We start from the raw sequence: 15,621 nt of genomic DNA on the forward strand, positions 1-15,621 counted from the left end.
CGTTCGTTCGTTCTCCTGTCATTCCCCTTTCCTTCATTCATTTGAAAATTCATTTTTCGTTTATACATAAAACCCTCGTTCGTTTGTTCGTTCGTTCATTTCATTCACCCTCTCCTGGACATTGGCCAGGCTCCACCAACCTCCACCAACCTACAAGGTAATACTCGAATATACCATACGTTCACCCAGGTCACCAAATCGCCCGACCGAGTCCGCTTCTGGCTCGAGTCGATCAGTAACAAGGGTAGGGCCCAATTCAGCCAAAAGGCTTACATTCATGCACAAGTAACGTTTCAATTGTTCAATCTTTGAAAATTTCACATTTATTTAGGTCGAGTGCGATAAAGTACACACTCGCCTAAAAACTCGTTTTAGAAATCAATACAAGCACTTAACACGTTATCAAACATTAATACCAGTCACGAAGTCAAGAAAATACAACAAACGAGGAACACTCACCGAATTATGCAAAATAACGTTCAAAATGTCCTATCGGATCTTACCCTCGGTCACCGAGAAAACCTATGATTCAACGAGAAAGAATATTACAATTCATCTAACAAAACAAGTAAGTGGAATCAAGGAACTCGACTAGTTACGAGTAAAACGGATAAAGGTGACTTAAAGTGAAAAAAAAACCATTTGGATCTGTGGACGGAAATAACTAGGGTGTCATAAACCAAACTCAAAGGGTTATAACAGTTCCAATGGAAAACATTTGAATCAAAGTCAAATCGGAATCCAACTAGATAGGCTCAGAAATATTATTTTTCGGAATCATTTATGTGGTTCAAAATCAATATACATTCAAGTAGGTATTATGACCTACATGTCTTGACTGAGAAAATCTTAGGTCATACCTCAATATTTTGGTATGAAATAGTAAATAAACATTTGAAGGTTCAAATGGAAAAGGTATCATGTTTTAAGATGAAAAACCGGTCATGGTATTGGCCAAACAAAAGTATACAAGTTCAAATCGAAACTTAGCCCTCGAGCCAAAAATTTGGGCAGCACGCCCTTTGTATTTACCTATTTTCCAGCCATTTATGGCTTCTTTATTTTTCTCATTCAAACCCAAAGGTACACACACAACAATCTAAGTTCAATAACCGTTCAATAGGTTCAAGACAATACAAGGACAAAATCAAGCTAAGAACAAGTGCAGAAATGAAGATTAGTGTGGAAAACAAAAGACAGTTTTAACGTTACGAAGCGGAACAGACGTAACAGGAGCTACACTTATCGGATTGAGGTGTAATGTACACCGTTTCGAAGCTAAGAGAAAGGGCTACAATGTTGAAGAAGGCCACTCAGTCCAGTTTGTAGCGAAACTAGGTCAAAATGTCAATGTACTAAACCAGAACCGCAAAAACAGGTTAACAAACCGCATTCTGGTTAACGAACCGTAATTCAGGCTACCTAAGTCCAAAAAGCCATCCGAAAGATAAGACACCCAGCTACATTTCTTAAGAAGACGTCAACAATCAAATCAGAAGTATTCCCAACCAAATTAACCAATTACAGAAGCAATTATCAAGTTCGGGTAGAAACAGGGCAGCAGGGTATTTCAGTTTTTTCATAAGTTACGCTACTCCGATTGATCTGAAATTTTGTAGGCATCTCTAAAATATCATTCCCTACAACTTTTATGTTTTAACCCAAGGCTAATTCGGCCTCTAACTATGATGAACAGTGCCAGGCAGAAATGGGGTAATCGAAACCCTAACTTCCAAAATTTCCGTTCAATGCGGAAAATTTTCCGCAAATAACTACAATTGACACACTAAGGCTTCATTCCAGATCATTTCCAATCATCATCCATGGCCACAACATATGAATCATATTAAATCAGAAAAATCAGGAATAAATAGAAAATGTCATCAATCTCAACCAAAATCATGAAATGACACCTAATATCATCTCTTAGGTTACCACAAGTTATTAATTAAACATCATTAGATAGAGAAGAGGGGTTCCTTCACTACTCACTTTGGGACCAAAGAAAAGAGACCACTTAGCACCTTAAGCTTCCAAACTACTTCACTAATCACCTCACAACTACTAGGAGAAGGATTTCTATGGAGAGTTTTCAAATTTAATCGGTTGGTTTGTTGGATTGGAGCAAGAAATTTGGAGAGGTTTTTCTTCTTTTCCCTTGAAGGATGGCCGGCCAAGAAGCTTGAATTTTGAGTGATTTTTGGGTCAATTTTTTTTTTGATTTATTTGGTAAAGTAATGAATAGTGTAGTCAAAGTCCAAGGATTAGTCACCAAGTGACACTTGTCACTTCATTTAATACATGATTATCCTTTTGTCTCTCCACTCTCATCCATAACAACCTCTAATAATCTCTTAGCACCTAGTAAATTAATCCCAGCATCCCAAACTTAACCTAATTGATCGAATTTTTTCTAACTTTCCGCACTAGCGGGTCCCACGTCCGATATACGCTCTTAATTTCTCAAAAACTAACCGATACTAGAAAATCATCTAAAAAAAAATATTCACTCATAAAAATTATCTAGAAATTTTGCTAATCAAGAAAATGCAGAAAAATATGCCATTAAATAAACTAAAACCCAGAAAATGAGAAAATTACGGGGTCTCACATTCTGAGCCATGGATCCCAACCAATCTAGTCACAAACTCGATATTTTGGATTAAAATTTTACCAACAAATGTTGTAATTGGTTACAACCTACCAGCATTTTCATATCAATTTAACAAATCTGCAGTAGAAAACTAATAATAGAGAGGAATAATCAAGTAGAAAGAGATGACTATTCTGTTTTGTTGAATCTTGTGATCTTTAGTTTAGTTTTTGTTACAGAATTAATGTAAAAATTTATTGTGAATAGCTTGATTATAGGGATAGCTTAATTATAGGAATAGCTTGATTATAGGGATAGTTTAATTATAGGATTCTAGCTGATTGACAGTTAAATTTCCTAACAGAGAGGTGTTAGTTCGTGTATATATATGTAACATTTTCTCTCAATAAAGTAGGGAAAATATTCTATCAAAAATTACGTTTTCATGGTGTCATAGCCCTACCATCAAGGTTAAGGTCTGTGCCCGCTACCAGAAAATTCATTAGTCATCATTCGTTTCATCTGGTTTTATATAGCACACATCTGTGTTCTATTCTTCACTCTTGTTTTAAAGAGTTCAGATCTGTTCTTTTTTTCTATTAATTCTGAACCCGTGGCAGAAACGAAGTTCGTCGTTACGTCTGATATGGTTCCTGTGATGTCTAAGATCACGGACCACAAATTCAATAATTCTAACTATCTTGATTGGAGTAAAACGGATCGTCTTTATCTGCAAAGTATTGATCAAGATAATCATCTGATTGATCATCCTCCAAAAGATGGTTCAAGACAGACATGGTTAAGGGAAGATGCCAGATTGTTCCTCCAAATACGGAATTCTATTAACAGTGAGGTAATTGGTTTAATTAATCACTGTGAATTTGTTAAGGAGTTAATGGAGTATTTAGAATTTTTTTATTCTGGTAAAGGGAATATTTCTCGCATATATGAGGTGTGTCAAGCCTTTTATCGTGCAGAGAAACAAGATAAGTCCATCATGACTTATTTTATGGATTTTAAGAAAACTTATGAAGAGTTTAATTAGTTATTACTGTTTAGTTCTAATGTGAAAGCTCAGCAAAATCAACGGGAACAGATGGCGATTATGAGTTTTTTGGCTGGTCTTTCACCTGAATTTGAAGCTGCTAAATCTCAGATTCTTTCGAGTCCTGAGATCTCATTCTTGCAAGATGTGTTTAGTAGGGTACTTCGCACAGAGAATTCCCAATCTGTTCAGTCCAGCAGTGCTCTTGTTAGTCAAACTAACAAATATAAATTTAGAAAATAGCAATACAAATGTGGTGGTAAAGAAATTGACACGCGAGGACAGAATGTAGAAGTGATTGTGTGTCACTATTGTCATAAGTCAGGTCATATGAAACCTGATTGCAAGAGATTGCAGTACAGGAGCCAGAGAACTCAATCCGCACATATTGCTTCTATCAATGATGCGATTAACCATGACAATTTTGTTACGATCTCTGCAGATGAATTTGCTAAATTTTCTCAGTACCAAGAATCATTAAAGTCTTCATCTACTCATGTAACTATCATCGCTGAGTTAGGTAAACCAAACACATGCCTTGTGTCCTTGTTCTCCAAATAGGTAATTGATTCTGATGCCATAGATCATATGACAGGTGATTCTAGTCTATTTTCTATCTTTCAGCCACACATCTGTATCTACAATTAGCTTAGCTAATAGGTCAAAATCTCGTGTTCTTGGATCAGGCTCAGTTAACCCCACTCCATTAATCTCATTGTCATCTGTCTTAAGTTTGCTTGAGTTGTCTTTTAATCTAATTTCTGTAAGTAAACTTACTCGTACCCTTAATTGTTCTGCCCAATTCTTTCCTGATTATTGCTTGTTTCAGGATCTTGTGACAAAACAGATTTTTGGTAAAGGGCTTGAATCTGGAGGTCTTTACATCCTTGACACACAGATACCAAAATCCATAACTTGTTCTGGAATTGTAACTCCATTTGAAACACATTGTAGGATGGGTCATCCTTCTCTCCCTTTGTTAAAGAAACTTTGTCCAAAATTTCAGAGTTTGTCTTCATTAGATTTTGAGTCTTGTCAGTTTGCCAACCATCATTGTGTTAATTTGAGCCCTAGGGTCAATAAATGAGCGGATGCTCTTTTTGCATTAGTTCATTCAGATATCTGGGGACCTAGTCCAGTCATTTCTAAAACTGGATTCAAGTATTTTGTTACTTTTGTCGATGACTATTCTCGTATGACTTGGTTATATTTAATGAAAAATCATTCGAAATTATTTTCTCATTTTTGTGCTTTTTGTGCTGAGGTTAAGACTCAATTTAAGCGTTCTGTACAAATATTGCGAAGCGACAATGCCAAAGAATATTTATTCGCACATTTTCAATCTTATATGGTGTAAAATGGTATTATTCATCAAACCTCTTGTGTGGATACACCATCCCAAAACGGGGTAGCAGAATGAAAGAATAGACACTTGCTCAAAACTGCAAGAGCCTTATCATTTCAAATGCATGTTCATAAATATTTTTGGGCTGATGCAGTGTCCACAGCTTGCTTTCTAATCAATCGTCTGCCTTCATCTGTTTTTAATGGTGGAACTCCTTATAATACTCTTTTTCCAAATAGACTTTTGTTTCCCATCGAATCTAATATCTTTGGTTGTACATGTTTTGTCCGCGACTCTCATCCTCAAGTCACTAAATTAGACCCCAAATCATTGAAATGTATTTTTCTTGGTTATTCCTGTGTCCAAAAAGAATATAGATGTTATTGTCCTAGTCTTGGCAGGTACATTGTGTCAGTTGATGTTATTTTTCTTGAAAATGCACCTTTTACTCCATCTCATTCATGTCAGGAGGAGGATGATGATTTGTTAATCTATACTATCACATCTTCAAGTTCTTCCCCTACTAAACCTCCAATTACTCAAGTATATTCTTGACGACAAAAGCCTCTAGATGCATGCCCTGAACTAGTTCCTTCGTCATCAGATCCTGTCTCAAGTGATGATCTTTCTATTGCTCTTCGCAAAGGCAAGCGTCAATGCGCTTATCCTGTGTCTTTGTGTGTATCTTATAATCATTTACCTATCTTTTCTTGTTCCTTTATTACATCTATTGACTCTATCTCCCTTCCTAAAACTGTTCATGAAGCCTTATCCCATCCCGGGTGGCACAATGTTATGATAGAGGAGATGAATGTTTTAGATGGTAATGATACTTGAAATTTAGTCAATTTACCTGTAAGGAAGAAGGCTATTGGGAGTAAGTGGATTTTTGCAGTTAAATTCAATCTTGATAGGTCGGTTGCTCGGTTGAAAGCTTGTCTTGTTGCCAAAGGCTATGCCCAAATCTATGGAGAGGATTATTCTAACACTTTTTCTCGTATTGCTAAGTTGACATCTGTCAGGTTATTCATTTCTATGGCAACCACTCATAATTGGTCTTTGCATCAACTAGATATCAAGAGTGCCTTTCTTCATGGAGACCTCCAAGAGGAAGTTTATATGGAGCAACCACCTGGGTTTGTTGCTTAGGGGGAGTCTGTTTCATTTTCGGAAGTCCTTGTATAGGTTGAAACAAAGTCCTTGTGTTTGGTTTGAAAATTTTAGTCTAGCAGTTGAAAGGTTTGGGATGCAGAAAAGCAAATCTGATCATTCTGTTTTCTACAAACAGTCAGAAGTTGGTATTATTTTGTTAGTAGTATATGTGGAAGATATTATTGTTATCACTGGGAATGATGCTGCAGGTATTTCATCTCTTAAAACTTTTCTCCATAGTCAATTTTAGACAAAGGATTTGGGATTGTTAAAGTATGTTTTGGGTATTGAGGTAGCAAAGAGTAGGAAAGGGATATTCTTGTTCCAAAGAAAATATGTTCTTGACTTACTATCTGAAACGGGAAAATTGGGAGCTAAACTAGCTAGTACCCCAATGATTCCTAACTTGCAGCTCACAAAAGAAGGTGAATTGTTAGAAGATCCTGGGAGGTATAGAAGATTGGTTGGAAAGTTGAATTATCTTACAGTAACTCGTCCAGATATTGCGTATTCAGTTAGTGTTGTTAGTCAATACATGTCTAATCCTACCATTAATCATTGGGCAGCTGTAGAACAAATTTTGTGTTATTTAAAAGGAGCTCCTGGACGTGGTATTCTGTATAACAATCATGGTCATACTAGGATTGAGTGTTTTTTAGATATTGATTGGAAAGAATCCAAGGCAGATCGAAGATCTACAACTGGATACTGTATCTTTGTTGGAGGAAACCTGGTCTCAAGAAAGAGTAAGAAGCAAAATGTTGTCTCGCGATCGAGTGCAGAGTCAGAATATAGAACTATGGCATAATCGATATATAAAATCATGTGGATAAATCAACTTCTAACTGAGGTAGGTCTCAAAACCTCAATGCCTGCAAAATTGTGGTGTGATAACCAAGCGGCTCTTCATATTGCATCCAATCCCGTATTTCATGAGCGAACAAAACACATCGAAATAGATTGTTATTTTATTCATGAGAAAATATAGCAGGTCTTGATTTCTACAGGATTTGTAAGGATTGGAGAACAGTTGGAAGATCTCTTTATGAAGGCTCTACATGGGGTTCGAGTTGATTACTTTTGTAACAAGTTGGCATGAGTAACATCTATGTTCCAATTTAAGGGGGAGTGTTACAGAATTAATATAGAAATTTATTGTGAATAGCTTGATTATAGGGATAGCTTAATTATAAGAATAGCTTGATTATAGGGAAAGCTTAATTATAGAACTCTAACTGATTGACAGTTAACTTTCCTAACAGATAGGTGTTAGTTCATGTATATATATGTAACATTTTCTCTCAATAAAGCAGGGAAAATATTCTATCCAAAATTACGTTTTCAATTTTATTGCTTATTTGTGTTATTTAATTTAGACTGAGCAGCTAAAATGGTCCCTCAACTATTCAAAATGACACCCTTTGATCATCAAACATTTTTTGTGGCCAAAAAGATCACTAAACTCACATAAACACGCCAGCAGAGTCATTTTACCGACTTTTACCGTTAAATCATCCGGTTACAGGGTTAAGGGCTATGTAGAGTGGAGGAATACTTGTGAATAGGTAAAAATGTCCCAAAAAAATGGCAAACCTGTTTCTTCCTTCCTTGCAAGTCGTACCAAAAAAAAATATTTGCTAGACTGATGACTCAGATGCCAAAAGTTCTCGATGAAAGAGAATTTGAAGATGAAAGACAATCCTGAAGCCATCAGCGTGGCAAGAGAAGTCAATATGAGAGGGAATTCGATAGAGATTGGTTGGATGGAGAAAAAGATGCTGATGGGTACTATCACAACACAAGAAACACAAGAAAGCTCCATTTTGTTAATCTGTATTGTGGCCAAATTTTATAGAAGGTAAATGTAATTAATAAGAAAAGTACCAACATCATTCTCTCCTTTTTCCTCCTCCTTCTCCTTCTCTACCACCGCACTCTCTCTCCACCCTTCCCCTCCCCTCTTCTCCCTTCATCTACCTCGATCCCCCTTCCCTCCTCTCCTCTCCTTCCTTGACAATTAGATCTAAATTTCAAAATTTCAACCCAGTGGAATCCTCGAACTGGGTTATGAAGAAATCATAAGCTAAACAGAGAGGAGGAGCAAAAACCCATCTCTCGACTGTTTCAGTTTGTCAAGCTAAAATTATATGAACAAAAAAAAAAAAAAGGCTCAGATCTATCAAAAATCAAGCAAAGAGAAAGGTGCCCGTTGCAAATAATGCCATCAAGAGCCAAGTTACGAACCCATAAACTCCATGCCCAACTGACAACTCAGAGAGAAAGACAAGTATCATCATAGCTTGACATCACACTAGAAGACAAAGACGGAGATAATGACAATGGTGATGATCTTGATGCAAGGAAAGAGTTAAATAATAAGTGGAAGGGAATCTTGCACTTTACTGGAACCGTGATCTTGATGCATGGAAAAGAGTACAATTTTACTTTAGTCTCTCTCACACTAGAAGACAATTTCCCCATACCAACACGGCTTGAAGGAAGAAACAGGTTTGCCCTTTTTTTGAACATTTTTGCCCCCTCACAAATATTCCTCCACTCAATAAAGCCTTGTAACCGGATGATTCACCGGTAAAAATTGATAAAATGACTTTGCTGGCACGTTTATGTGAGTTTAGTGACCTTTTTGGCCAAAAAAAATTTGATGATCAAAGGTTGCTTTTGAATAGTTTAGTGACTATTTCGGCCATTCACTCTATAATTTATTAAATGTGAACTTTTTGAGCGGTAAAATATATGTGTTAATTGTTTCTAACTTTTAATTATTTCTATTCTTTTACTAATACAACTTATATACATGCATAAGAGGTATTTATGAAATAAAAGTTTCATCTCTTTTGTTAAAATATTTTTTAATGTTACTTTTTTTAATCGTACTAATTTTGTTATCAAATCTTAACCTCAAGGGAGGTTTTTATAATTTTATAAACTTTAGGGGAAGTCAGTGAAATTATCGAAAACCTCAAGGGAGGTTTTTGAAATTATCCCTTATAACAATTTAACGGTTATAATTATAAATGGATGATCCTACAATACATTCTTTGCTTGGGATATCAAGTCTTTAGAGTTTTAGCCTCAGTTAGAAATTTAAATTCTTTCTTTTTAGTTCCCGTTTATTTACTATCACTAATCACATCATGAGGTGGTTCCTCTCCAGAACAGTGGTTCCCAGACTAAGGGAATTATTATTGGCTTCGCAATGGCTCTTCTCGTCGCCCCACCAGTCCGGAGGTACTCTCATTTCACTTGCCACAGCCGGGAGCTCAAAACCGGCGCTGTTTCAGTAGAAATGTTCATTGAAAGGATACACTCCATTTTCAAGCATTGCTACGTACTCTAAAAGGTATGTAATTTTGTTTTTGGGTTGGAGTGACAAATTAACTCCTTTTCATTGACAATTAAACCTTCAAAATAGAAGAAGCATCCTCCTACATACATTAACTATACTATCAATAAAACAGTACACATATAAAAATATCTTTTATGGTGTTTTGTCAAAATACCATGGTATATTTGACAAAATGTAGAAAATAAGATTGCAATTGAAATTTAAAAAAAATTCTTGAGGGAATGTCAAAGATAAATAGCATAAAATTTTTAAGTATCAAACTCAAATTAAGAGAAATTAAGAAAACCTTAAAAAATAGAAAAATAAATGAAAGTGCCTGAAAAAAATAATGTCAAAAAATGAATTTTTCAACTTTTTCTTAATTCATTCCCAATTTTAATTGTGTTTGATTTGGTCAACTACTATCCGATTTAATTTTTTCTACACTATCTATGTAAAGCATTTTTTTCACAAGCAAATTTAGAGGTCTGAAACATAACCTCCATTAATATTTGAATTTTTATTTTCATGTTTGTGCCAAGTATTTAGACTCTCTCACTAACAAACGTAAAAATAATTACATTAAAAGTGTCGAAATTATTAATTCATAACGTAAATTAAATTGACTATTAGTTTTAACAATACAACTTTTAGGTTAGTTATGTAGTAAAGCATCAATAAAATGTTGCACATGAGTGAAAATTTATTTATGTTGCACATGAGTGTTATTCTCTTAATTTATTTGTGTTGCACATGAGTGAAATTTTTTGCGCATCTTATCTGCAGCGTCCACTCAATTCACGAACAAGAAACTACAGCTGTGGAAATTGAAATCATCTCCAAGGAAAATGTCAAACCAGCATCTCCAACACCCCATCACTTGAGAAACCATAGATGATGTGAGCATAAGGTTTATCAAACTAAGTTAGGCACAGGCATGTCTAACATGCATGAAGTCTTTTGGTTCGCATGGTTCAAAGTTAAGAAATTGTCCCAAAACATATTGAGGGACTTGAGAGTAAAGATTGGAAGCGTGTTCATCTCATTCAAGTGGTGAAAGAGTCACATTTAATGCGAAATTTATGTTAATGATTAAGTATTGAGTCATTATGTTATCTTTCAGTATTTTAGTGTTAATTAGTCGTTAATTAGTGATGAAATAATCGGTCAAGTTAAGTCTCAAGTTGGGCCGAAATAAGGCAGTCTTTTCATGTTAGGTTTTGTATTTTGTTAGTCTTTCCAAAGTCGAATTAGGAAGTTTGTATTATTGGATTAGTCTTAGTAATTTAGGTTTTGACTATAAATAGACCTCTTCTATTCTATTGTAAGACAACTTTTTGAGAGATGAATTAATAAAAATGAGTTGTCTCCTTTTATGGAGTTCTTTGATGGAATATGAGTTTTTTCTTGAACTATATCAAGTATTTAATTTAGGTACTTATGGTGTTCAAGATAAGATGATCACATCATCTTATTCTTTCAAGCCAATAACAAATCCACTAGGTTTCTAGAGACGGGTTCTCTTTAGTTCTAGCAAGATAGTTATTGTTTCATAACCTGGTCAAAATAGATCTTTCCGCTGTCTGATCGATTCGATTTCTTCTCAAACGGTCCTTGGAGAATCGGGTTCGTATCAGTTGGTATCAGAGTTTCGACTCTTGATTCATGTTAATATCCTTTTCTTTTCTTGTTTTTCTACCAAAACCCTCATTGCCTTTTTGATTTAAAAGAAACAAAAAAAAATTTGATTCTTGTTTTTTTTATTTTATTGCTTGAGTCTAACCTACCCCTTTGATTTATCGAGGTTGAAATTTCTTGGTGTAATTACATTCTTGGAAATAGGTTTTTCAAAAGTTTAACTCCCATTAAACTTCTTTCAAGTGAAGTCATGACCCTGATTTGAGTAGTAAAAAAAATTTTTTTAGGTACTGTTCATATATTGTAGCAGTTACTGTTCATCATACCTGTTGCATTATTGTTCATCATACTGTACCGTCACTGTTCATCTGAGTTACTATTCATCTGTATAAAAAAATCCAGATTGTATTTTCGTGTTTGCTTCTTTGTTTTTGGTATCCATCTGTGGTTATGTGTAGAAGAGTTGTAGGGTTTTGTTCCTTGTCATGTCTCGGGTCTTATTGTCAATTTTTGCCCGAATCTATTGGTGTTAATTTTTGTTGTTCTTCACATATTCTGGAGTTAAAGTGTGTTTGGTTATTTAATTTCATGTTTCAGTTACAAAAACAAAAAATTCTGGCCTTGTCTTGTTGTGAAGGAATCCACGAAACAAGTTAGGGTTTCTATCACAACTTTTGTTAGTCATGACTTGTGTGTGGCTATACATGCCTTGTTCTTGAAATTCTTGGATCAAATTCTGGATTTTTTTGAAGTTCTTGATTGTACAAATATCAATCTTGAAATTCTTGAAGACCAAAAACTTGGTTCTTGAACTCCTTGAAACTATAGCTGGAAATTTGGAAATATTGAACACTTTCTTGGGCTGTTTTGGGAAGTCTTGGGAACTTCGTTGTGTTTCTTGAATTCTTGAGCTACATTCTACAAATCTTGAGTATCTTACTACAATAATTCAGATTTTTCTTAGAAACCTTGAACTACATCTTCATCGGGTTAAGTAAGAAGTACAAAACCCTAGATTTCCTTGAATCCGAGTTTCTTGGCTGTTGTGACTAAACAAAAAAAAAATCTGCTCAGCCATGAATCTAGACCTTTAGACATTCTAAACAAAGTACCAATTGTGTTTTTGGAGGGATTTTAAATCTGCTGAAAAACAAAAAGAAAGCAAATAGCCACCAACTTCCTTTTCCAAAACACAAGCGGATTGGGCAGCTTCCAAATCTGATTTTTGTTGAGCTAAATTCTATTGGAACCGCCGTATTTCATTCATCCAGCCCTTGTTTCATTGGGAAAAGGGATTAGTTTCCAAATTTTGTCAAGTGTTCCAGCTTGTTTCCTAATTTTATAGCCGTAAGTCAAAATTGTGTCAGTTAGAGACTTTCTTGGTCTTTCTTTCTTTGTTTGCTTTTGTTTCCTTAAGCCACTATTCTTAGTCAATTCTAGAATAATTCCAGTCATTTTTAGATCTTTGAGGTCAGTTTTGAGTCAAAATTTGTCCAGGTCAGTTGTGTCTTGCTTTCATAAAAATTACCACAATTTTACTTGATTCAAGTTGTTATGTTGTTTAATGCTAGAAGGAACTCTAGTTTCTTCAAGGAGTTGATCAAGTGGCCTTGAGAACTTAATTGGTGAGATCATTAGAGTATTTAAATACTTGAGTGATACACGAGGATTGAGTGTAAATACGTGAAGGAGCGAGTGAGGAAAATTTTTCTCTGCTAACTCTTTTGCAGGTTACATCAATATGTCAAAGGAAGGTAGAACTTCTACTTTTGATCCTACACTTCTTACGGAGGCCATGACAATTCAATTGCGCATAATGCTGAAAGTGGAGTATATATGCTGCTCGTTTGTTCTTCCATCATTTTTTCCCAAAATTTGAGGACAAATCTTTTTAAGATGAGGGGAATGATGCGAGCACGAGGTTTATCGAACTAAGTTAGACGCAGGCATGTCTAACATGCATGAAGTCTTCTGGTTCGCACGGTTCAAAGTGAAGAAATTGTCCCACAACATGTTGAGAGACTTGAAAATGAAGATTGGAAACGAGTTCATCTGATTCAAGTGGTGGAGGAGCCACATTTAATGTGGAATTTATGTTCATAATTAAGTCTTGAGTCATTATGTTATTTTTTAATATTTTAGTGTTAATTTAGTCATTAATTAGTGGTGAAATAATCGGCCAAGTTAAACCTCAAGTTGGGCCGATATAAGGTAGTCTTTTCATGTTAGGTTTTGTATTTTGTTAGTCTTTCCAAAGTCAAATTAGGAAGCTTGTATTATTGGATTAGTCTTAGTAGTTTAGGTTTTAACTATAAATAAGCCTATTCTATTCCATTGTAAGACAATGTTTTGAAAGATGAATTAATAAAAGTGAGTTGTCTCCTTTTATGGAGTTCTTTGATGGAACATGAGTTTCTTCTTGAACTATATTAAGTATTTAGCTTGGGTACTTGTGGTGTTCAAAGCAAAATAATCACATCATCTTGTTCTTTCAAGCCAATAACCAATCCACTAGATTTCTAGAGATGGGTTCTCTTTAGGTCTAGCAAGGTAGTTATTGCTTCATACCCTAGTCAAGGTAGATCCTTCTGTTGCTTGATCGATTAGATTTCTTCTCGAGCGGTCCTTGGAGAATCGGGTTCGTATCAACAGACCATCAAGCTTCTATCAGATTGCACCTTACATGTATCTAAGTTTTGCTTTATTTTTCTCAAACAACCAGAAAGGCATGCTTGATGATGACATTTCAAAAAAAAGGCAACGTCTAAAGCAATCACTATCAGAAACTTTAGTGTCCTTTTATTTAATCGCCAGAAAGATCAAAGATAATTTGTGTGACAACTCGTATTATATTTTTCTTAAAATTTCCTTTCCTTATATTTTTCTTAAAATTCCCTTTAATTTGAAATTTATTACTTTACAATCATTTTAATACACATCCACTTCCCCACTTCCCTAATCCTTTTTACTCTCATTGTTACGATAAATTAGGATTTTTACGTCTATCCGTAGTGTGACTAGCCGGTACGGAGGGTGGATCAAATTGGGTGCTTAAGAGTGAGGTTTAGATGATATTAAGTGTGTGATTAGAAGTGATAATAATAAGTTAGTGAATGATAAGTTAAAACCCTAATATACGCGATTTAAGGAAAATCGGCTCGAACCGACGGGAATCGTTCACTACCGATTGAACATACCATTTGACCACCATTTTATCAAGTTAATCTCATTGTTATTAGAGCCTAAATATCAGCCCTGAATCTGATCAAGGTGGCTGAAATTTTTGACTTCAAGAACCAAGAGAAAAGAAAAAAATTGAGATGAAAATTGGTGGTGACAAGTGGCATCAATCCATGCATCTTTGACTCAAATTAGGACTAAGCCTTATAACCTTCTTGGACTTCATTTTCCCTTCATTTTTCATTCCTCTTGGCCGAACCTAGGAGAGAAAAAAAGGGAGAAGAGAACTTCAATCCATCTTGGGTTTTGCTTGATTGAGTGAGAAAACAAGAAAACTAAACCGATTAACTTGCAAATTGAGAGTTTGGAAAGCTTAGGGAGCTAAATTTCACAAAGAAAGGTGAAGGATAACTCTTGCAAGCCCTTTTATTGAGGTATTATGGCTGACCATCCTTTCTTTTTTCCCTTACTCTTGTTTGAGTTATGTAGTAACTTGAATTCATGCTTGGTAATACCTAATTTAAGTGATTTTGATGATTGTAGTGATGAGTTTTGAGTTAGGGTTTTGAATGGTTCACTTGTAATTCTTGTTGTTTGGATGGTATATGGTGTATGTAGGCTTGTATAGGAGGTAGTAGTAGTGGTTTTAAACTAGAAATGTGAAGTTACACCTTGAATACCTTAAATTCCAGAATTGAGATTCTTCATTGCTCTGTTCTGCCTGATTCTGTTTGACCATGATGGAGGCTTAATTAGGCTTAGTACAAAACATAAAGGTTGTAGGGAATGATATTTTATAGCTACCTGCAAAATTTCAATTCAATCCGAGCACTGTAACACATGAAAAGATAAAAATACCCCTGACTGCCATAGGTAGAGCTCTATGGACAGTGTTGATATTGCACCAATCTGACCGAGTCTGTTTACCCTGATCCGTGCTGAATTAGTATTTGGCCAAAATATAAAAGTTGTAGTGCTATGTCTTAGCCAGCCCTGAAAACACCTCAATCGGACTTCTGTAGCCTGAGTTATTGTCATTTGAACATAGTGCGGTTAACTAGTCTGTTGGTGAGATTCTGGTTCTGTAATTTGAAAATTTGACCAAGATACACTATGAACTGGGTTAAGTGGTCTTCACCAAAGTTGTAACCCCCTGTCTTAGCTTCGAAATAGTATAAATTTTACCCCAATCTGATAAGCGTAGCTTTGGTTGTGACCGTTACGCTAAGAGACGTCAAACCTGTCTTTTTACATTTTGCTTTAACCCTTATTTCCGGTCATTTCTGTAGCATGGTTTTGTAATTGTATGACGTTGAATCTAT

At 35.2% G+C, this 15,621-nt stretch overlaps 1 protein-coding gene across 1 annotated transcript; it reads left to right on the plus strand.

The window, feature by feature from the left end:
- Nucleotides 1-3,239: 3,239 nt before the first annotated feature.
- Nucleotides 3,240-6,943, plus strand: LOC140009942 (uncharacterized). The gene is made up of 10 exons (XM_072056289.1): nucleotides 3,240-3,446; nucleotides 3,672-3,845; nucleotides 3,960-4,153; nucleotides 4,263-4,401; nucleotides 4,468-4,566; nucleotides 5,548-5,660; nucleotides 5,750-5,806; nucleotides 5,898-6,119; nucleotides 6,208-6,344; nucleotides 6,432-6,943. The coding sequence occupies exons 1-10, from the start codon at nucleotides 3,240-3,242 to the stop codon at nucleotides 6,941-6,943; spliced, it is 1,854 nt and encodes a 617-aa protein (XP_071912390.1).
- The last annotated feature ends 8,678 nt before the right edge of the window (nucleotides 6,944-15,621 follow it).

Source organism: Coffea arabica, chromosome 6e (assembly GCF_036785885.1).
Source record: "Coffea arabica cultivar ET-39 chromosome 6e, Coffea Arabica ET-39 HiFi, whole genome shotgun sequence".
Classification (NCBI taxonomy): Eukaryota; Viridiplantae; Streptophyta; class Magnoliopsida; order Gentianales; family Rubiaceae; genus Coffea; species Coffea arabica.

What these genes read in the sequence shown, in the direction of transcription:
- LOC140009942 (XM_072056289.1), top strand. Translation starts at nt 3,240, where the DNA reads ATGGTTCCTGTGATGTCTAAGATCACGGACCACAAATTCAATAATTCT. An exon ending in CCATAACTTGTTCTGGAATT is followed by an intron (nt 4,567 to 5,547) that starts GTAACTCCATTT and finishes TGACGACAAAAG; the next exon opens with CCTCTAGATGCATGCCCTGA. An exon ending in CACTGGGAATGATGCTGCAG is followed by an intron (nt 6,345 to 6,431) that starts GTATTTCATCTC and finishes GTATTGAGGTAG; the next exon opens with CAAAGAGTAGGAAAGGGATA.